Source organism: Spodoptera frugiperda, chromosome 3 (genome assembly GCF_023101765.2).
Source record: "Spodoptera frugiperda isolate SF20-4 chromosome 3, AGI-APGP_CSIRO_Sfru_2.0, whole genome shotgun sequence".
In the NCBI taxonomy this organism is placed as follows: domain Eukaryota; kingdom Metazoa; phylum Arthropoda; class Insecta; order Lepidoptera; family Noctuidae; genus Spodoptera; species Spodoptera frugiperda.
This window is the reverse complement of record NC_064214.1, coordinates 2,382,201-2,406,969: the sequence shown is the minus strand read 5'-3', so window position 1 is coordinate 2,406,969 and position 24,769 is coordinate 2,382,201. Positions and strand designations below refer to the sequence as shown.

The 24,769-nt window shown below is 35.2% G+C and overlaps 1 protein-coding gene across 2 annotated transcripts; it reads left to right on the top strand.

Moving 5' to 3' along the window:
- The first annotated feature begins 1,713 nt into the window (after window positions 1-1,713).
- LOC118274016 (uncharacterized) lies at window positions 1,714-24,578 on the top strand. 2 transcript variants are annotated; one of them, XM_035591346.2, is made up of 8 exons: window positions 1,714-2,045; window positions 4,786-4,967; window positions 13,637-13,875; window positions 14,891-15,346; window positions 16,662-16,926; window positions 19,209-19,308; window positions 21,535-21,721; window positions 23,443-24,578. In XM_035591346.2, the coding sequence occupies exons 1-8, from the start codon at window positions 1,923-1,925 to the stop codon at window positions 23,949-23,951; spliced, it is 2,061 nt and encodes a 686-aa protein (XP_035447239.2). In that variant the 5' UTR covers window positions 1,714-1,922; the 3' UTR covers window positions 23,952-24,578. The 2 variants fall into 2 exon arrangements, with proteins under 2 accessions (XP_035447239.2, XP_050561203.1); XM_050705246.1 differs by lacking the exon at window positions 1,714-2,045 and adding an exon at window positions 2,140-2,732.
- The last annotated feature ends 191 nt before the right edge of the window (window positions 24,579-24,769 follow it).

The window sequence follows — 24,769 nt, the reverse complement described above, 5'->3', positions numbered from 1 at the left end:
CCAGTCAGACGCAAAAACTTGCCTCGCACGTGCCGTAGGTATCTCCCTCAGTCCTTTTATAGTAGACTGTATCAATCAACGTCTATATACACAAATCTCATTTAATTTAAGCAATCCACTACGTCTCACAGGTTTTCCCCTTCCATTGTCGAGATCCGCTTCGCATAAAGGAAACTTGTCGTGTAAATAATCTTTTTAATGCTACTAGGTACGTACATATACAACGTGCTACACTTCACTATCTTTTCATCGTGTCTCCCACTAATGGAACCTGTTACTGTATAAAGGGTGCCACAAAAGATACTCTTAAGGTTAAGAGAAAAATTGGGCCACTATCTTCTGCTTGTATTGCCAAAATTACAGGTTGGTTTTCAAAGGAACTACTTACTACCTACCTTTGTTTAATATTAATACCGTGAAAGGGTTTTTTGTGGGGTAAAATCATCCAATGACTACCCGTTCCTACACCTGCTTTTCGAGCCGGAGCCCCGCGTAACCCGCTAGGCAGTTCGCACCGCAGCTCCGAGCCGCCATGAAGATGTATGATACTTAATTTAATTTGATAAAGATATAACAACACTATATTTTTTACGGTATTAAATAAGAGCCACCCTTGTCAAAAACCGTCATTTTTACCGAGCTATAATTTTATTTGTTGTTATCTTACCATCTGCCTCAAGTAAGATTAGAAGTAAGTATACCTACTTAAGTAAAAACTATGTCAGTTGATATTAGAGGTAAAATATCAAAATTAGGACATTCTTTTATTTTTTGCTTCTTTATTCTAAATTATATTTTCACGGGTGTTCAAATTATCCACCTAGTACCTAGGTGGGAGCTTAAGTAAAACGTAAGATGAAATAATTAGGTTTTAATAAAATACTTAGGTACTTATTAAATGATTGCGACATAAAATAGGTAGTTCCATGAAGTCTAGGAAGTATGGCTCATTCTTTAGTACATAGGTACTTCAGAGAATATAATAAGTTGCTATAGGATTAATGAGACTCATTATTCAGAACATTACCTACTGGTGAAAAGTCGGTGCTCATTTTAGGTGGCTAGTGTGCACACTAATGCACCCCTGCCTATCTCTTCGGAAATTAAAAGGCGCGACATTATGTTATATTACTGCTGATATAATATTTTTTAGGAACTATCATTCCTACCCTTGCTTTGCACCTTGCAGGTAAGTAATTTATTATTTAAGAACATCACAATCATAATACCAAGATGCTTATTTATTACGTCATTTTAAATAAATGAAAGTCAGTTTTGGATACATACATTTACAACAGTATTTGAAAATTAAATACTCATTATATTTTAATGCGATACTTTATTACAAATCTATCGTAAAAAGAAATTAAACTCATATTTGCCGCTACCGGCCGCACTTGGCTGATCAACGTCAACGTTTTGCTACTGTTTATTGTTTTATATTAGATACTTTTACTGTTCTCATACGAGAAAGTATTTTCTATTGCTGACAATAGATAGGATTTTCATTGCTCTATAGTTTAATTAATGATAAAACTTAAAGAAAACATTAACTTATCAATTTCAAACATTGACACTAGAAGAGGACAACTAAACGCTGTTGTTAGTAGTACTACAATTTTTTCATAGATGGCGCAGTAAGCAATTTTACCTGTGCTGTTTTATCATGGAAGGCGACCAATCAAATGTTGTTAAGTGTCCCACTTTCATGACGTCATTATTTCCACGTTGGAAGTTGGGAAGAAATGTCATGTCGCTTTTTATTTTGTAAACTAATGTTGTAAATTATAAATTATTTAAAATGTTGTAAATGCTGCAAAAAGCATTATTAATTCTTTGGTGTGTGTTAAACCTATAAAAAATGTGCCTGTAATAGGATCAGTTAGTTACGATGACCTCAATGTGGATCTTGTCAGATCGAAATGACTCTTTACAATGACGATGTGAATAGGATCCTGGATTATCTTACAAGAAATGACCACGATCATCAACAAGTGAATAAGAACCCAGTTAAAATGGATAATTTTCAACAGGACGGCCTAATGGTTCGTATCTTACACTTTTAATAATCTGTATACTGATAAGGTATCGCACTTCTGCAGATATTGTGATGAACCGGGTCGGTACTTGGCTAGTAGAATGTACGCGCGGTGCCGTGGTCGAGCGGTGAAGTAATAGTGATCGCCGGGCGATTGTCGAACCTCGTTGAACAGCTTTCGTGAACTCACGCTCCCACTTTTACCGTTATACGTTCATTTGGTTTCGTGAACGGACGTAGCTCACTCGCGGTCTCTGCAACTTAACATTCCCGTGTCTTCCTTATCTAATTAGTTAATACTCGGTAATTGGAGCGAGGGTTTCCCCTAACGGGCGTGTTGTGTTGTGGTATAGTCTTCAGTCGAGGCAGTGCGTCACGGAGTTGCGTCGCGCCGGCCGTAAGCCGCGTAAACAAGGTGTAATTTGCCAGCTAGGCACCATGCGGTCGCTATCACTTCCATATGCCGCATAAATTTCATTAAGTATTCACCGGTGGACCTAATAACTTCACAAGTACAGTTACCAGATACAAGCAGTGTGTTTTTGAAAGTGTTTGAAAACAATTTTCAGTGATAATTTTCCCCAAACGAACAGTTTTGTGTGATTCACCAATGTTAATAGTGTTGATGTAATCTCCATGCAAACTTAAAGTGTTTAAAATGGATAAAAAAGTAGATTTAATGTCTCTTTTTGAGGTAACTGTTGTTTTTTACCCTATTTATTTATTTATTATTAATGAAATTTTCTTATTAGACCCGGTGTTGACTAGCAATTATTATCTTACAAGGCCGCTAAGAAACAATTATCGGTTTTACCAATGAAAATTATATTTGATATCAGTACTACTTAGTGTATCTAAATCTAAAAGTAAATGATAATATACAGGAACCATTGTAAAATACTAAAACATGATAACGAAACCTTGTTTTGATGAATTTCCACGGCCAATCATAATAATTTGTATGTAGGTAGATAAATGAATATGAAATGATGAATAAGAAATTTATTTTTACCTTTCACTCAAGGCTTCAGTGAATTGAGAAAATGAAAGTAGTATTAAATGCAAAGAGCGCAACCAATTCACACTACTTTTTGAATCTTATAAGAATCTTATTTGACTCACATTTTTCTGATTATAACATAAAAGTGGTCTTATTAAGTACTTTATTATTTTATTTATACTTTCTTGTACTTAAACTAAATGAAGAACAGAATAAAGGCTTACAATTTAATTGTAAAAGTCTATACAATGGCTCGCTTTGTCATACAAGTTGATTCTTATTAGAATCTAATATTGAATTGTTTAGTGTACAATAATATTACCATGTTAATTAGTTTTTCATTTAAATGCAATAACATATTCTATGCACAGGGTGAGAGTCAAGTTTATTGTGAAAAACATACTCATAAAACCTACATTTCTTTAGTAACTAGGTGAGAAATTGCATTCCGAGTAACTGCCTAAGACTTTAACATGTTTCATCACTATTTTAAAAATCTCAATATAACTTTAGAAGCATACCACAGCACTCAGAGACATTTAATGATTACTTAAACTGTTCCTTAGTAATGATTTTGTATCGAAAACAATTGCTAAGGACTGGGTTAAGTAACCATTAATTAAATGACTCTGAGTACAGCAGATAGACCAGAAAGATAAAAACAGTGCTTAAAATAAATATGCTAGCTACTATCCCCTATTAAATGTAAATAATAATGTTGTTGGTTAAAGTAGGTTAATGAGTTCATGTTTTGTATCACTTATTACATCAGCCAAAGGATAAAGTGATTAAAGTGTTTTCTGCATTGTGCAATGATAATTTCTGATTGCAAACAGTTGTTTATCCTGCATTGTTTTTGCTTTTCTTTCCCTCCATAGTATAATGTACCTATTTTACTTAGCATTAACTGCTGAAAGAAAAGTGTTGAAGGCAAATCCTCTGCTAAGCCTCGGTCACCGGTATCTTATGTGGCGGTTAATGTGTTAATGCTATAAAAGTTAAATATAATTAACTACAAAAAACGAATTGTGTTACTGTACTGCATACTGCTTGTTATACAAAGTGCTTTGAAATTATTTTCATAAATTAAGTTTCTTATAGCGGACCTTACCTTAAATATCCTTATAGCGGACCTTACCTTATAACTGTACAGTTAAATAGTAAGGTCTGTAGGCTATGCATGGTGTATTAGGTAGTACTGATATGCCAATACATAATGTTTAGAAATTATTGCTTTTTTCCTTAATTAGCAAAAGCATTTAGTTTCAATTATCACATAATTAGCTACTTAAAATAATGTAGGGTTTCGCAATAACATTACTGCCAGTTTTTAATAGTTAGTGTAATCAGCCAACCCACATTCCTGTTATGATTAATTTCATAAAATGTATTGGAACAAATGTATGAATATGCTCTAAAATATATGCCCAAAAATGTGATGTGGTGAATTCTCCTTTTCATATAATAACTATGTATAAATAGGCAGCTAACTACTTTTAAAACTGATTCTCCACTTTAGGGAAACAATAGGTGATTTTGGTGGGAGGTGTGAGAGGTTTTGGTGCAATTGGCATCCATTTAATATTAAATTATCCTTATTTTTCAAAAGTTACAATAAGGACATGTTATTTTGTCGTCATATTTTAAATCTAATATGAGTTAATTAAACAGTTATCATATCTCTCTTTAGTCATACCATTTTATCATAAGTGTACTGTCCTATTCTGACGTCCATCGTCCTTTGCAGTCGGACTCCTGGCCGACGTCTGATGACCTGCTGGAGAACATATTCTCCTTGGAGCAGGGATCACTCAACTTCCTCGAGGATGCTATACCCGACTTCAACCTGTGCGAGAATGTGTCACAACCCTCGGAAGCCATCAGTAGCTCTTGTTCAGACAGCGGACTCTCCAGTGACCCGGCTGAATTGTAAGTTATTTGGCTATTACTTCATATTTATGTTTAATGTCTATGACTACCTAGGCTCATAGTACATGGGACTTATAACAGAAATATTGAAAAGTGAGTGTACATTGTATAGCGGCATTACGTGCCGTAATGTGTACCTCTGCCTACCCCTTCGCGGATAAAAGGCGTGACGTTGCATATCTATGACTATTGGGACTTAAAAATAATAAGGGAAAAGTGAGTGAACTTCATTCAATTGTCTTACATCTTTGGGTAGTTAGTATCGGCGTGAAGTTATTTAACTTTTAGAACGAACTAGGCACTTGTTCACAAGTAATTAATATTATGAAAGTTTTAACATAATATAAAATGTCGTAGTATATTAGTTCGGTAAGGTAGACGATAGTGTAATGTGGAGATGAGATACCAGGTCATTTCCAGTTTCATATAAGACTATGAAACGCAATAACTACATACGCCGTAGTCTGCATCAAAAGGTCAAAAAAGACACAAGAAAAATATATTTTTCCTCATCCACAAATAACTTGCATTCATTTATCATTGGTAAAATTACTCAAAACGTTGAAAATAAACAGTTTCTAGTTTTACTACATTTTTACTAATCTAGTTTCCTTTTACGTAATTGTTGAGTTCACTGACCCGTGTCTAACAATTACATATAGAAGCATATGCATGTATAAACCTAGCATATAAATTAATGTATCAGCAACATAGCTTCTGCATACTTAATCAAAATACTTACTTAGCCGACTTTACAAATTGCTTAGACAGATGTTCGTTTATCATTCTGGTCAGAAACAACGCACTCGTTATCGCTTTAGCTCGAAATACATTTTGATATTAATTAAAAAAATGTGTTTTTCATGTTATGTATAGGTTACGTAAACTCATTAACTCGAATGCGCAGAGAATTATATCTTTTAACTTATGTAACTACAACCTGAAAGCATAAACGTTGAACATTGGCCTTTATGGGTACATTGGACCCTGTTTGGACTATCTTTAGCTAGCCCAATAAGTATAGAAGCGTAGAAACACCTAATACAATCAATCTTGTTGCGTGAGTGTACCTAATACCCAATAAGTATCCAGACCCAGCTTAGTACTTAAACAGCAACAATACCACCATAATTACAGTGTAACAAAATCTTGCGTGTCCAATTACAAAAAAAAAGTAATCAAAATAAATACGCTCTATGAACAAATTACCTTGTGGTTTTGTAGCATTTAGCTGAAAAAACAAACTATGCCTGGCTAGTTCAAAACAATGACTAGTAAATGAACAACACAACCATTTCTAGTGTCCTTGCAGTACTTAAAAACAGTATTATAGTCTATAGTTAGGTACACTAGTACATTTACACTTTGCCCGTATTACGCCAGATAAGTAATTGGCTTGGAAACAGACTTCCTTTAGCGCTTGTTTTATTCAATTTGAATAGATTACTAAGAATATGAGCGCCATTTTGTACCGCAACGTTTCAATGAGTACTTTATTGCACAGGAAAATAATAGCAAAATGTTTAATGTAAATATAACACAGTACCTGGAATTCCCCGAAAGCATACACTTTTGCTGGTTACTCCAAATATGAAAAGTTCTAAATAAAACCAGACCTCATGATAACCTCTAAAATATTAATAAGGAAAAACCTTTTGTAGAATAATATTCTACCCAGGCCTTACATAATTCAACTTGTCTACACCAACCCGCATAAGGCCAATGTAACAGGACTTAAATTAGGCCAACTTTAAAATTCAATTAGTGTAACACGCTTACCGTAGTAAGATTATTGGATTGTTACAAAACATTCGTAATAGTGGACTCAACTCCGTAACACAAGAAATGCGCAGATTTGTAGTGATTCTCTCACAAACACATTAATATTTGTCATGAGTGCCGCTAAGTCAAGTTCAAGGAACTCTATTGCCGTACAATAAAGCCCAATTTAGCGTTTCGCTAATAAAACTATCAAATCGTAAAGCCGTCGGACAGGTCCTCCCTATTCTCGGGTTAATGAACAAGGTTTTGAATACCTGTGAGACGACTTTACGTTTCGTAAACATGTTCAAAAACGTGTTCAATTCTGGCTATTGCAATGCTTACGAACTGTTTAAGTATTTAGGAATAGGAAAGTCTTTAGACTGATTCAGAAATACTTTCATTAAATTCTTTATGGAATGGCGTCGCAACACGTAAGCTGACTAATATTAAAAGAGTAATAACCTCAAAACCTTATTGAAGACAGAAAGTTAGTTTTCCTTTTAAAGGATATTCAAGTGCATAGAGCAGGAACAGTCATCAAGGTACTTTAGTATCCGTAAATAGAACATAACTTCAAAGATGTAACTCGGTTTAACACAAGTACTAGAAGTGTCACGATTGAGCGAAGAAATTGAACTTCAAATGTCCGCCATTCACCGGCCGGGCCGGTCAACCGGCATTGTTAGTCGTATGGGCGTAGTTTGCACGAAGCTGGCAACGTACAGCAACACATTTTATCTATTGCTTCCAATCATAGGTCCGTTATGAAGCCAATGACTCAAGTGTCTGTTGATGCAATGGTACGCGTGTGACCAATTTATTTTTGTGAAGTATACAATGTTACTGACACTCTGTTGTTTAGTATTCTAATCAGTGCCAAAGCGACGGAGTGGTACGCGATAAGAATTTGTTTTTTTTTCTAAGCAAAGGTTATAGGTACATCTTATGTCACGATGCATATCGATAAAACATTATAGCTTTTGAAGTAATGTTCTGTTGTCACCCGATTTTAGTTCAATGGCTTTATTTATAGAAGAAAATGTTATGGAAATCGTGTCTGAAGTCTGGACAATAAATTTTTTATCACTTATATTCTGAAGGTCTCGTGTTTATTTATTACGGTTCTTATCTAATGCCTTTTAGTACAAATTACTGTTGATGGGGAAGGTATTTGAAGTGTCTTCGCGTGTTCTGTACTCTTTTGTTAGCGTTGTCCTTCTCTTGTATACTTTGCAAGGATTTGGAAAGATTTCACTAGAATGTTGCTATATCTCAGTCTCATTGAGACTGTCTCGACATTATCAAGTTATTAAACATAGTAAAAATAAACTGATAACGCAATAACACGCTCGCACACATTACCTACAACTTAATAGAAAACAAAGTAAAAAGGTTGGACTACATTCGTTACATTGAGGTCAACACGTGTGGAAACCTATCTACGTAAATAAGTAAATAACATAGATGTTATATCAATAACTAGTATATAACACAAAGACCCGTGTAAACGGTTGAAAACACGCTATTCAAAGCGACACGTTAGTTAAACGATACAGGTTGACTAAAGGGCATTTCTAGGTTAAACTAATAACACATTTATATCTATGTGATTCACGTTCATATATTCTCACGACCAATTTTTTTTAAAGAACGTAATGTTCGTTTTTCGATGCAAAAAAGAGGCAGGAGTATGCTTAATATTTTAATTAGACTCGCTAATCTTCTGAAAGCATCTCTTTGTATTTATTTTGTTTATGAATTCACTTTGAGAGAATTTGTAAGCTACTTAAGACTATAAAGGCGACGTTTTAAACGCAGCATGCGAATAAAATCAGGGAGTCGAATCAATGTTTACCGCAGACCAAATGAGTCACTCGAGAATGTCAGGCCTGAAGGTTGTCGTCATCATTTCGCATTTATTTCATCAGCCAACCTTTTCCTTTTTATTTGAGATACACGTAATGCTTTATCTCCACCAATCCCATACTGCCACAATGATATAACAATTAAATTATGTTTACTGAATGCTTTTGTTTGTCTAGTTGTAAATGCGACACGGTTTCATGGCGGGATTTTTTTAGTAGACGCTGATACGGGTATGTCCGGTGTACCTATAATGAGACCCCCATCATCTATTTTTATGTTTTACCTAGCAGACAACTGCGATTATTTGGATGTACTAGTTACTACTTTACTAGGTACTTGTTTACCAACTGTTTTGAAAGCAAATAGGTTTCAGTCTCTGTCCTTCATTGTCTTCTGTAACATTCTATGCAAATATTATTCTTTCATTTTTACATAATTATAAACTATCATATTCAACACATTTTACTCCATTTGCAATCTAACGGAATGTAACTAACTACGTTATCAATCAATGGAAATTAAATAATGGCAATTTGCATAGCAAGATTGATTTTATTAGTTAACAGGATTGCCTGAGTCACCTCCATACCTTCTTATGTACAATTTCTCTCAGTAGCAGCGACACAATGTAATATTTACTGCGACGCTTATCATATAAATTGTTCAGATAAAATTCATGATTGTTTGCGCGCTCTAAAGATGGTATGGAGAAAAGTTAAGACGCCCTTTACTTGACCTTTTAGTGGGTTGATGTCCTTTATTCAGGGTTAAATGTACCGGGTAACTATTTAAAGTAGGTAGTAATCAGTAAAGAGAAGTTAAAGTAATAAACGAGATGTATGAACGGTATTTTTGATGCGTACATTTCATAGCTTCCTGCTTTTTGATATCCAATTGTCCGGTCATAAGTATTTCCATTCGAAAACAAAATATGTATGTATTTGTGTATCTAATTCTGCGATACACGAGCTATTATTTCCCAATCTGTATTTTTCCAATGTTTATCTTGATAGCAAGCGATTTTGTCCACACAAAATGGTTACATTAATACATGAATCATTCCTTAATTATGTGTTTGTATTTCATGGTACATAACAATACATATGTGTTCATAATTCCATACGTGATTTAGGTAAAGTTTTATAGGTATTTACCTTCAATTTTATGATAATATCGGCAAACGAACCTTGGCTGTTATATCAAATTAATATCTTAATTCAATTGCGTTGTTATAAAAAATAGTATAGTACTACATATTGATATTAAAACGTATTGATAAAGCCCTATAAGTTGTTAAGAATATTATTAAAAAAAATATGTCCGCGACAAGATATGAAGTGAAAACAACTCGTATCTCCAAGTGCGCAATACTTTTGATAACCTAAATACACAGAAAGTGCATTTAATGTTCGACCAAATTATCGTCCTACACATAAAAATATTTTTTATCTATGTAAAAAATGTTAAATGGTTGAAGAATGGTAATTATAATTACTTCTTTAGTTGTTGGCAAGCGCAAATGTCTAACGTGATGGATGCATTTGGCTTCCACCAATCATATTCATTGGTACACATAGCTTAGCACTGGTGGCAATGGACTCAGTTAAGCTATGTGTTTTATATGGAAAAATGCGTGGATAAGGGTGCCCTTAAGATGTCATGATGCCTGATAAAGACAGTTTTACCCAATTTTGAAATCCTCAATGACATTGCTGTTTATGTTGTCATAATTTTCAGTAAAATTGGCGATGATTTGCTGTAGTACATATCGGTGAGATTATGATATAACAACACACTATCTGTATACTTAAATGTCTCAATCGATACGAGACTTCTGGAAAGCACCAAAGCCGTCGTGCAGTGCCTACGTGTGTCTGAAATATCATATTTATTTGCCTTTCACTTCCTGACATGCCGTCAAAACTCGAGAGCGAACGGGCAAAGTTTTAAGTAGCAACTTTTTTGTTTAGTGAACGGTCTTCAATAGGGAATGATTCATCACTCTCCTGCCGTTAACAGTTCTATTTATTTGCGGTAGGCGCAAACGGATATCTTTTTTGCTTCTTTTTAAAATCGACAGCTCACCTTTTAACTGTATCGGCTTTTATGGACTCTACACGTCATCACTTACGTATTTAGTCTTTCTCCTCTTCTTAGTGGGTAAAGGTTGAAACGTGATTGCTAAGCACGAAGTTATGAGTAGAGTTGTCAGTTCTAAGAAAGTATTATTGAGATATTTGGTACGTAACTTAGCTATAATAAATGGCTACATTAGTGCAATAGCCATTTCTCTTTCACCAGAAAGAGCCTTGTTATTTTGAATGCCTACTTATATTTTTGCGCCGTAACGATTATTAGCTCAATGCCGTGCGCAATTCGTTGATAAGCGAAGAAAGAAATTGTTATTAAAACAAGCACATATTTTTCACATTAGTCTTGGTTTTTATACCTAGGTGCTATTTCTGAAAAATGCCATTTTGCAAGGTTGTCTAACCATACTAAACGGTAAAAAGAAAATGCCGCAGCTAAAGACGGCAGTACATTCAGCTCTAATACGCCTAATTTGTTCAATAAATAATGACCTTTATTACAAGACAATACACCTCAAAGTGTGCAAAAAATGTCTTTTCCTACTGGACTACGCAGTAACAGTATTAATACAAGTTGACCCCTACAATACTTCGTTAAATCGGGCGTGCGACAAAGCCCTTGACATCACAATTCACCCCATCTCAAGTGGACATCGTAACCTACATCTTCAATGGAATCTATCTCACAGGACATTCATGTATTATTTCCTTTTATTTTCTACTATCTTCCTTCCTTCAATGTATTGCAAAATTTGGCAATATTCCAACGCGATTTTCATCCAGTTTTGTAAGAGAATTCATAATGAATAAGCGTTTTCTTTCCCGTTCAGTAGGTCAGTAAATAACTTGTGAAGGTTCCAGATATATCTGATTAATGAGAAACGAAGCCCACACGAAATAAGTCGCGGTTCACTGATTGTCGTTTCTATGTGCGTAAGTGCCCTGGTTACTATGTGGAAAATTATTTCAAAAGTCTGGTCTCTCGACAGCTTTTTGTTAAGAATTGATAGAGGTTTTTTCTTCTTCATAGGATCATTTATCTTCTCTGTCACGGAGTTAAATGCTTTGTCTATACAAAAATTCCAAAGGGGTATCTCAAATGTCTTTTGCTTTAAACTAAAAAGTAAGTAAAAGTACTTGCTTACGTTTTAACACGTGGTTGTACATTTAAAGGCAATGTGTCGTGTCGTTGGTAAAAATACTCGACTCATTAGCTTGAACTCCGTTAGGTCAGCGGGGAAAAGCGTTGGAGCTTCCGAATGTATGTCAAGTGCATAGAAAATCGATCGTCCGTCATAAACAACCCCTTTTACGAACAACATATGAATTAATAATAAAGGACAAGTCGGAATGGTGGTAAACACGTGGTAGACCATGACGGCAGAGTATTATAATGATATTAAAAGAAAACTGTTAGCTAAAACGATATCTGTTAAACCTGTTTTTTTTTAAACCGTTGCCTCAAACCTGTTTGCTGGGCATGGATATTATGCCAAATCCCTCTTTATGTTCCGGAGTTGTGGACTGCGAGCAGGAGTAGGAACGGAGTGGTTTTTAGTCAGTAAGAGTCTGAAACTCCCTCTTGCCTCGCCCAAGGCGGGAGAAGTCATTGGATGATTTTCCCCCCTTAAACCAAAAAAAAATCCTTTTTATATAGAGGACGTCCCTAATTCAGCAGCGAAACAGTCACCAGCCGATAATAAAACAACTGTATTTTACTAATAAGTATTCAATAACATAAGAATTGATAATACATATTTACAGACAGATACACAGTCCGATACTTACTGCGGGTTTTGCCATAATATCTTTTTTTATACGCTCTTTGATATGATAAGGATACAGAGGTGTTTATAAACGTTTGGCACGCGTTTATGGGTAATAACGTTTATGTCATAGGACCCTGGTATTTTCCCTGTTCATATTATTAAAATAACAACTTCAAAGTTCAGTATACTCGAAGGGCTTGCGTGTATGAGCTCATTACGTACGTATTAAGTTGTTTTGTAAAGGTTTTTGGTAGATGTTTTTAAACTGACATGGTCACTAACACTATTATTAGAACTTATAACGGGATATTTACCATGTTTATTAATTTTAGCGAGTTTCCGATATTTCGGCACTGTTGCAAGCGCCATGATCACGGATTAACTTAAACATTAAACATGGTAAATATCCCGTTATAAGTTCTAATAATAGTTTTTGGTAGATTTATTACTAAGAGTATTAGGGACTATTTTTTTCAGCCATGGTCGTCCCACTGCAGGGCAAAGGCCTCCCTACCCTCCTTCCACTCATCTCTTTGTAGAACTTTCTGTGGCCTATCCTTTTACAGATAGGCATTGAGTTCAGAGTAGGACTATAAAAATATATGTATATTTTAGGTGTTATAATCTCGTTTTCATCTCGAAAGAATCGATTTAAATTCCGATTCGGTTTGATTTGTGACCTTGTGGCTTTAGGAAGGTCACGGTCACCACGTGTTAGTTGTATGATAACGTCGTTTACTATACTAAACTATGCTATACGATTATTTATTTAATCGTATTCTAAGGCAATTATTTGTTAAAGTCTATATTCCTTTGCAGTGGAAGAATCCCTCGTTTATATTCTAGTTTCAAAATCAGTATTAGCAATAGGTAACATTTACTCGGTTGTTTACGTTTAAAATACCCTTTGGCATCTGTCAAACATATATATGCAACGTCTCGTCTTTTATCCACGAAGGGGTAGGCAGAGAGGTGCACATTACTGCACGTAACATATTGTTTTATGTTACTCCTGTTACCCATCTTCCGAAATGGTTGGTAAAAGTGAAATTTCGCCCAATTATCAGCAGTTCTTAAATCTCATTTACCTGTTAGGGAACAAGAGTAAAACTCAATAGATACACATTACACAATAAGATTCTACAACACCATTAGCTTTAACTCTAAATCCTCTTTGCAGTGACTTCGAACAGCAACTCTCTCCATTCCTGATACAAAACTCTTGCGATGAGGACGCAGGCACATCCCCCGTTGGCCTGGAGCCGACCAGTCCCGGCAATGTCCAGGATGTCATCATCCAAGACACCAGCGATGTCTCCAACTCCTCAACCGAAGTCGTCGATGACACATTCGACATGTTGAACTTTGAACAAAACGTTGTTCCCGGATTCCTTAACAAAAATACATTCCAAAGTCCTGGTAAGTTGATTTTTTTTTTTTTTTTGTAGCCTGCTTTTATACTTCTCTGCTAATGCTTTGGCCGGCTAATGTGGTTTTAACATAGTATAATTTTAGCTTAACGGGTGACATTGAATTGTATCTTTTGTCTGCTTTTATAGACTCTTTTGCATTTATATAATGGCTTCAGAACTTCAAATATTTGTGTATTTATACGCCACGGGGAGCAACACGTGAAAACACAATAATTTATTACTTTATTAAGCCTTCAACTGGCACCGTAGCTAATGTTTATAGGCATTTAATATCACCATAGCATATCGATGGAAATACTTTAATTCTTCACGCGGTCTCAAAGTCAAAGAAAGGACTTTATAGGCAATTGACACAGACTAAAATTGCACCTAGACATAGTCTAGCGCTCTATCTACACGCGTATGATATCTATCTATAAATAAGTATAGGTAGGACATACAAGTTTGTTGCGCAGATACCCAGTATCAAACGTACTCTTACGTAAATATCTAGTCACACGTGGCCCCCAACTTCGCAAATAACATGAACATTATACAAGCACTAGGCTCTCTTATCTAAGACTCGAAATCAAGCTACTCGCATTATTTTATAACAGTATATACCTATAACACATTATCTTCTTTTCGTTTATCGAATTTCAATAGCGACCTTCAAATATTCTCTTCACCAATTTTCAAGACACTTGAGCAAATATATTAATGTCAAAAAGAATTTATACGTAATTGTATCAGACTGGAAATATAATAGACATATTCCATTGAAATTCTTTTGGCATTCGATATATTACTTAGAACAAATGGTCAATGGCCCCTACACAATGCATGCTACTAATATTAAGAATAGTTCGTACTGCGCATGTAGTTATATTAACGACGCATTTATCTTAATTGTAAGCACTTTATTTATGCTAGCACGATTTATTATACTTATATTTTCATTGGGACATGGATAGTTTTATTTTGCTTTTTTACCCAATGAGTAACAAATCCCAATGTATCAGGTAAAGGCAACAGAAAGCGGCGTCTCTCTCAAACCCCACAAGTAGCGGTACAACCAAAAGTCCAGAAGCCCACGATCAGAATCCCGGCAAGTTCGACCACCACGCCGAAACCCCAGTTGGTGGTGAAGGCACAGCCCCAAAAGCCAGTTAAAGTGGCTAACATCCAAGTACTGAACCCCCAAACTAAGGTGTACTCCAAGCCCGTTGAAAGCGTAGCCCCGCAAAGACGAGTGATCCGCGTTGCTCCAATGGCCGGCAACCCTCGTTCTATTCTCCTTCCAGTTACGATAAAAGACATGAAAGACCTGAAGTCTATCAAGATCATCAATGCTGCGGACTTGAAGAACGCTTCCAACATCAAACTGGCTGCCGCTAATCTTTTATCTCAGAGCAAACTGCACGACTTGAAGGTCGAGGCCCGCGACTATGACTATGAACACAATGGAAACAACTGCGGTGAGAAATGTTCCTTTATAATATTAGTAGTAGCTTTTATATTATGCATTGTGATATTAGGACTTGTTCAAAAAAATCAGACTTTTGCGAGTCTTGAAGCAAAAACATTGATATATTCGGTTGATCACTGTCTACCGTCAAATAACATCTAAATAATTTTACATATTCCAGTAATGGAAAATAGGATAGAATTCACACATGATGAAATCCGTGTGCCTATAAAATTCTAGTTCTAATATTCAATAGACTGGCTCGTTATGGCTGATTGGTATCAATTGTTCGTTCGTAGTGACATAACAAGTCAACCGGCTAAACTGGTCGTTGGACTCATTAAATATTTACTTTCTTTAATGTCTACTGTCGAAAATATATCTCAAACGAAAGTTTTAAATGTCACATGGCTTTATTGACGGATTGGTATTTAAAATATAGATTGTAAGACGTGGGTCGATTTTAATGTTAGCCTCTAGTTTATTTAGTCACCTTGATATACCTGAAAGGTAACGGTAAACGCCATGAGAAATAAATTTACATTTGATTTCTCCGGACTTATTAGAATAATGTTTTTCTCTTGCCCCTTTCGCCAAGTTGAGTGAAATACATAATTTATAATACATAAACAATAAATAAATATAATTATCGTATATCTGTGCTCTGAAGTGCTACAGTTACAGTCCAATATTATGATTCCAAATACTAGAGAACTTGTATTTTGTAACTTATTTCTCAAATCACGAAAACATGTAAAAGTCATATAAATATGGACATTTTCGTTGATTACTTTAGGGAATAAGAATATTGATGATATTCAATAAGTTGTACGGTAATTCTCAGGAGGGCAGAACAACTTTGTATTGAGGCCAAGGGTAGCCAAATAAGACCCATTCATGTAACCCATCATTATACCGCACTCACCCACAAATTGTACCTTTTTTAACATCGATTGTATTTTTCTTGACATTTTGAATTACTGCTTCTTTTACCTTATATGCAAAAACTTGTGTAGTTCCATCAGTCCGGTATTGATTAATCTAGGGTTCGTTATTTTGACTTGACCACAGAACATGGAGTCATGTTCGATTTTAAGCACCCTATAAAATGTGACTACTTATTGCCTTTCTTTTAAGAACTAAAGAAAAGTCCATTTGTACAAGCGTAAAGGGTATTATAGTTGGTCCACGTTCTCGTTAAGACAACTCTTTACTATATTTACGACTTGTTATTATGATCTGCCAAACCTATTTGCACCTAAACACCTTCTTCATAAAGACTCTTGTCCTGTCATAAACAAATCTAACTTTATTGTCCCATCCAGATGACTCAGGTAGTGAACGTAGCGACGATGACGATGACCACAAGGACGCTGTGCCAGACGGAAAGAACGGATATCCCCGTCTCGTTCTAACAGCCGAGGAGCGACGATTGTTGGCGAAGGAGGGAATCACACTACCCACCAGCTATCCTCTTACTAAGCATGAAGAGAGGGAATTGAAGAGGATTCGGCGTAAAATCAGAAATAAGATCTCAGCTCAAGATTCCCGTAAGAGAAAGAAGGAGTATGTTGACGGGCTTGAAGACAGGTAAATAGATAAAAATATTACTTCTTTTTTCATCCGAAGTTTTTGTTAAAGCAAAACACATCATCACATCAACAGCCTATAAGTAGCTACTGCTGACCAAATGCCCCTCCTCTCACGCAGAAGATTTGAGCATTAATCACCACGCTTGCTCAATACGGATTACTTAAATAATTCTTGCCAGGTCCAAATGTAGTGTAGTACTAACTTCTCCCAATTTGGTAGTTTCTGGTAAATTATTTACTACTGATATTTTGGAAAACTGTAACCAAAAGGTTTCAGGAATAGTAAGTGTAATTTTGGGTCGGTCAAAAACTTGATTCCTTTTTTATACACATTAATTTATCGTTTAATGCAAGTAAAAGTTTGATTAAAAGCGACTTTAAACAGTATATCAAGCTTCGAAGTCATTAGAAAATGTTATAAAGATAATTACAACCTATAACGATTCAATTTCACTCATGAAGTAATATGCAACACACACGCTATTCTAGTGAAGGCGAATTTGCTGAAAAGACATGCGATTTTGCACCTTATTATAATTAGCTACATTACTTTTTCGTATTAACTTTTAACAACACAATTATCTGATTATTGAATTCTAAATGTATGACTATAATAAGCAAAGTATTTAAGCCTCATCTTCGCTAGAAACATTTGTCGAGCGAATATTTGTTGTTGAAACTGTTCCTTGTCGCACAGTCAACAATGTCGCGGCGATGTTGTCGGACGTCGCCCGACATCTCTGAGGACACAATATGTCGCTCGACAAATGTTCCTAGTGGGGACGAGGCTTTAAGTACTAATAAATATTAATTTGTCAACTTTTAGATAGAATTGACTAAACACTGAATAGTTATTCAACTGTCCTTGAAATAAATTCATTCTGAATATTTCGGGTCTGGTTTTTCAAATTTAAATTGAGAACATTGTTTTTCTTAATTCCGAATTCTGGAATAGTTTATTTTTGTTTTCCAATGTCTAGTTCTCTCATACGCAAATAATTTAAATTTCGAACCAATGAAAAAGTAAATTCGTTGTTTTCTTTTTATTGAAATTCAAAGGGCAATGAGATTCTCTGTCAGGCCAATGACGTAATTAGGTAACATTAAGCCTCTTTTCTCAATATGCTTGAGCGTAGGTGTTTTACAACACATTTTGTTAAAACTGAGCTTCTTTGCATAATTTCAATATCTTAGTGGATAAATATCGAATAACATTAAGAGTTCCACAAAATTAGTCATGGCATGATATTATTTTCATTTACTATTAGCATGGCGTGGCATGGAATGATATAATTTTCATTTACTATTGGCATGGTGTGGCATGACATGATATTATTTTCATTTACTATTGCTTTTGAAGAAGTAATTAATGTGTATTTCCAGATAAACTTTCGCGTTATATTTTAAGTCGAGTCAAAACATAAATATAATTTGTTACACAGATTTTACTAGAACATTTCTTCATTGGACATTATTTCCTGAAAACCAACAATAGCAGAAATTACTTGTCATCTTAAGACAATGCATTCAATCATTATTACAAAGACAATACTTACATTTAACCTCCAATTACATAAAACCTTCTTGAACGTAAAGACGCCATTCAGACACTATAATTACAACTTTATTACGTAACTTTAAGGTTGGAAATCAAATAAAAATATTTCACTAAAGATTAGCTTGGTGTACGCAACTTACACTGTACTGTAATTACAACTTTATAACTATGCAATAGAGTTGAAATCAAAAAAGATTTTCCTTTCACAAAAATATACCCTAAAATGCGACTGTCCTTTAGGACTAAATAGGTATATTTAATCGTTAGTAAAGAAGCATTAAGGTTGAAAATCAAACAAGAAATTGTAGGCTGTACCTGAAAAAATATTACAGAAATACCTAACAATATGAGTGCTTTTCCACCAGAAATGAGCTATGCTACGTTGCTGTGGATGCGTTTGGCTTCCACCAATCATATTCATTGGCACACATAGCATAGCACTGGTGGAAACGGACTCAACTAAGCTTTGCTTTTATAAGGAAAGATGTGTACTATAGATGGCTACTATCGATACATAGCATACTCGAGCTGCGCATCTTCCAAGCACAGCTACATAGCTTTATATCAAGGGAAACGGTCACACACTGACATGCAAAAGAGTTACATTGTAATCAAGTTGCAAAAATAAATATAATTTATCATAGTTTCACAGCTTAGCTATTACATCTCCATAGCATAGCTAAATAGCACATCTTTATTATATTATTTTGTGTTTGTTTCAGAGTCAAACAATGCACGGCAGAGAACCAGACTCTCATTAGGAGGATAAAGATTCTTCAGTCACAGAATCAGTCTCTTTCAGCGCAACTGAAGAGGTTACAGGTAAATATCGTTATTTATTACTTAATTAATAGATGTCGGTTAAAGTATTACCTATTGTTATTTTGTAACATTACAACGGATTTTCAATTCTGGTTCGTTGGGCGTGAGGTTGTATTTAGACATGAGATCTCTGATAAAATTTTTGGACCGTGGAAAGTGTTTTTACGGATTTTTCGGCTGTCCAAAGACTTCTCAGTAGTAGCACTGAGTTTAAAATTTGGCTTACCTTCTATAATGGGACTTATAACATAACTGGTTAAAAGTGGGTTATTATTATGTTTAGGAACTCTGACTAGTTTCAAGACATGCTAGGGGTTCATATTCATGAGCAGTGGTCTTATTACTACATTGTAAATGTCTGCCTCTGTCTAGGGATTAAAGTGCCGTGTGTTATGCTATGTTAAAATGTTATGTACCCTTAGTATGAGTTTGCTATACGTTTAAAGTAATCGAAACGAGAGCGCGTTCGGCGCTCTGATTGGCCGGCTTGAATAAACCGACCAATCAGAGCACCGAACGCGCTTTCATTTAAAGTCTAAATCAAACTCGTACTAAGGGTAATCAAACTTCAAATCTTAATCTCAGTACCTAATTTCACTTTCAACAATCAAACCTACGACTCGTTTGTAACAATAGCCGTATGTACATTTCTAATCGCTCACAATAGGTATTGTATAACGAATACGAAAGTACTGATTTGTCAAACCGATGACAAGTAGAATCTTGCTCCAGTGCAATATACATGGTGATTGGGGTCAATCTAAACTGGTTTTTATCTTGATACACCAATTCAGTGTTGCTAACTTTTATTTTTAATTGTTTGATACAACCGTTAGAAGATTCGGTTCATTGATTTTTAATGCAGTTTAATTTAAGAGCATCTTTTTCTGTTTGCGGAAGAACGTTTTCTTCATTTAACGGTTTTTAGAAATTTAAATTTTCTTGCTGAATAAGTAAATATAACTTTTTTCCGAATTGATTAGTTGATTACTCAACACTGGGCACATTTCCGCGCCATTCTAATAATAAGCATTTCAACATTTCTTCAGCAAATTACTTGAAATTTAATTCTACAATTCTACCTATACAGCGTGGTTTACAATACTTTCAGTATTATATACAAAAGTAATTTACTGCACCGCTAATGAGTTACATAATGTGTAACGGATTTTTAATTATTTGCTTTTAAAAATTAGAGCGACAACTTCCCGCATATTATTCCTGCGTTGTTATTTAGGAGACAGGGTTTACTAGCTACACCTTTTTTTATGAGACATAGTAGAAACATAGTAAGTGAGACATAGTAGTAGACATAGTAATCGAGCAGACGTATTACGTGATGGTAAGCAATCGCCGCCGCCCATGGACACTTGAAACACCAGAAGCTTTACAAGTGCGTTACCGGCTTTTTGGGAGTTAGGAATTTAAGGGTTGTTGTTCGGGAATGGGGATGAGGAAGATTGGGAAGGGGGAATTGGGCATTATTATGATCTGGGAATGGGTACTGTAGTAGTAGCATATTCATGACTATTTAGATATAAACAAAAGTTTAGCATACATAATAGGCGTAGGTCAGTTATGGTATATTATCACTAGGTAGTATTAATAACTAATTTGCAACCATTATTGTTCAAACGATCCTACTAATTGTTAGCCAATAAACAAATGTTGAATAACAATTAGTTGTGGCTCAACTAAGTTGTTTGTTTAACTAATAATATTAATATATGTTCTATGAGGAAAATATGTGTATTACCTGTTTAGTTCAATGTTGCTTTATTTTGTCCTTAGAGGAGGACATTCGGATGTTTAGGTAGACATCTTTTCGGGAAAATGAACTTTATTTTTGCTATTTTGTGGACTGATAGATATAAAACTTAACGCCATACCTTTTAATACGCGAAAATATTGATGTACACATTACGTTCTAAATTCCGATACTTTTGGAACATTACCTAGAATTATTTTGATTCTTCTATAAAGTCAGATTTGGGGACCCAAATCTATACAAAGAATTAAATGTTTAAATCAAACAAATTGTATAACACCACCTTGTTTAATATTTTTTTATTATCACACCTTTTATCCCAGTCCGGGTGTGCAGAGGTGCACATTTGGGCACGTAATGTCACTATACAATGTACACCCACTTTTCACCATTCGTGTTATAAGTACCACGTAATTTATCTTAGCATTTTTTAACGAAAACCCTCGCTATCTTTCCAGAATGTCCTAACGGGCGTCACGGGTGGCTCCACAAATAAGTCAGCGCAACCAGCCACCTGCCTCCTAGTGCTGCTGCTGTCAGTGGCCCTGGTAGCTCTGCCGTCAATGCGCGAGGAGATCAGGCCACGAGCATCTGACACGCCCGCCACCTCGCCCGCAGTCACACGAGCGCTTCTCTCAGCTTCAAGTAAGTACTCACTTATTTAACTACCTAGGATGTAAGTCGGATAAATCAAGGCCAGGTTAAGTAAAGTTAGCCAGATAAAATAGAGTTATTTTTACATGCCTTTTTTGAGGGGGGGGGGGGATCATCCAATGACTTCTCTTGCGCTGAGAAAGGCAAGAGAGTGGCATACTCTTAGGGACTTTGAACTGGAGCTTCGGTAACACGTTACGCTTAGAGTGTCCGCAACTCCGCATGTCACATCAAATATTGCGTCAAGTCTGGTTAAAACTCCACAAAGTATCCGTCTTTAGTAAAACTTAAGTACAACAGCCAGTCTACTTAACATGTTATTAAGATACAATTAATACCACTAAAATAAGTCGTGAATACTCGTGAACGATCCATGATTGTGTATCTAGAACTAATAACACGAACTAAATCTGATCAATACTCAAGAAAGTCTCATATCTATTTAACATAGTTAAGAAAAGGTCAACAAAATGTCTTACTCATACAATAATAAGAAATAGCTGACACATTCAATTTGTTATAACAACAAACTTTCTAAGCACACGCTTGTTGGAACGTGAAATCTTATCAATTTACTTCTCCGACTAACCCGGCCGATAGATCGGTCGTGAACTTTGTTTTATGTAGATAGCACATTCGTCATTACGTAATTTATGTATTTAGTTTTTATTTGACACTACTGAACTGTATACAGTTTCCTTAGTACAAGTTTGCTTTACGTTTAAAGTAATCGAAACTAGAGCGCGTGCTCTGATTGGCCGGCTCGAATAAACCAGCCAATCAGAGCGCCGAACGCGCTCTAAAGCAAACTCATACTAAGGGAACTGTATACGCAATAATCTAAATTGTGACAAATCGTGTAGTGACTCAAAATGTTATGTAAGACAAAAATGTGCTTTATAGAGCGTTGTTTTAGCGCCATTTTCTAGCTAGCTAGATTTGTATCCGGTTTTAACCAAATTCAGACAAACGTTTTATTTTACGGTGAGCGTTGATCTATGTAACGTTTATAAGTGTTACAGGTTTCTTAAGACAATATCGAATGATAGATGTTTAGTATAATAATGTAATGATGAATTTCCTCAATGGGGATACTTCCTTATACTAGTGATCAATTCAACAAACAACACAGATATGAAACCTATATTATTTACAAGGTGTGAAATAGCATCCTTATAGTATAGTAGATATCTTTCAACTTTTTATACGAAATGGTGATAATCATTATCAATGAGTAATAAACACGGATATAAGATTTCGCGACCGTTGTCAAGCACACGGTATCAGAAGTTATGTAAATGTAATAAACATTTTGACTTCCAATTTAACGTTTTACGTAAATGATGTTCGTTATGGACGAATTCACGGGTAGACTTTCTTATTGCAACGTTTCGAAAGCCATGGATAATTGTTTGCACTAGTTTCGCGTTTCAATACAATATTTATGTAACACAATGCATTTTTGAAAGCAAGCAAAAACTGTCTCAAGTTTTTATATGGAGTAAATCGATTTAACTTCCTTTATTGAATATGGTAAAAAAGTGTGTAATAAAGCGCTATTTTTACTCAAAAGTATAGGTAGACAAATCCGGCAATGTTAGTCTGTAAGCCTTTAGAAATTCTGTAACTGTTTTCTTTTAGGTAAATCACATCGTTCTCACCATATTTTTATTAACAAAACATTTTACTAATGTATCCATGTTTGTCTTCAGAAATGGCGCTCGATGAGACAGTGATAGATGACGGGGAGTTCAACATGGACGAGCTGATCACATTCAACCGCCCACACTCAGACCACGACTACCAGGTCGTGAAGAACACGGAGACGCACAAGGTGCTCGCCGGAGGCTACGTCGACCTACCTATCGATGAGGACTGGCCACCCAACCTCAAGAAACGCATGAAAAAACAGGACCTCGATTACAACGACGGAGAATACATGCCACCTATCGTCAAGGAAGAGAACTACGGACACTATTACAAGATAGATACCAAGTTCAAAACAGAAGACGATACCGACCTGAACATCAACGACAACAAAGGCTTCCTCACCAATACTCTGATATCCACGGGCCGCAAGCTCGGGGAACTGCTCGACCTCCTCCCTCCCGGACCTGTCAAGACCGACGACCTCGTCATCGAGGAGATCTCCGACTATGAGTCCCGGAATACCACTGACGTCAAAAGCTTCGTAGTCAACGGCACCCTGACCGACTTCTAGATAATCAGATTCTATATTTTTATTTCTTTATTATTCCTTGTTATTTCCTTTCAGATAACTATTTTACTATTATTTTACACAGAAATGTATTTTTACTATTATAGTTTGAATGAAATTATTGCTCGCGAGTAGTTGGTCCGGTGGTTGAATGTGTGCGTTTAGTTATGGTCGTGATGCGCTGGCTCGCTGCAGGAGTCATGTCTACACTTGGAATTAATTAGCATCTAGTTATACATAATAATTATGTTTATGATAGTGAGAACGCTATGGATTTTATTTAGTTTTAAGTATTATTCAAACGTTAAGTACCTACGAGAAAAGTTTCTGGGAATGAAAGTTGTTGAATATTTATTTTAGAAATCAAAATTAATATATTATTAAATCAAGTTATATTTTTATTTACGAATCAGAAAGTTAGGGAGTTTAGTATAAGTTATTTACTAAGCATTTTCTGTTATTACTTGGTGCAATTATATTAGTAACTGAATGTCAGTTTTTAGCTAGAATTTGATTTTAAGTACTTCATTTTGCATTAGATATAGCTCGTTTTACCTACTTACCGTATAAGCGTTTAAACAAATGAACTACAATGATGAATTATCTGGTTCGAATAAATTGTGTAAGAAATTCGTTTTTCAATGCTTCATCCTTTTCCCCAATTTAGTGCCACACTTTATCTGCTCTATCCAAATTACAATACTAAATTAAATTTTGCATGCCAAGACTAAAAGTCAGTAGTGAATGTGCATTATATTATAGTAAGTTTTGTCAATGGACCTTATTGTTTTTATGAATATTTTGTTGTCATTTTGAAAATA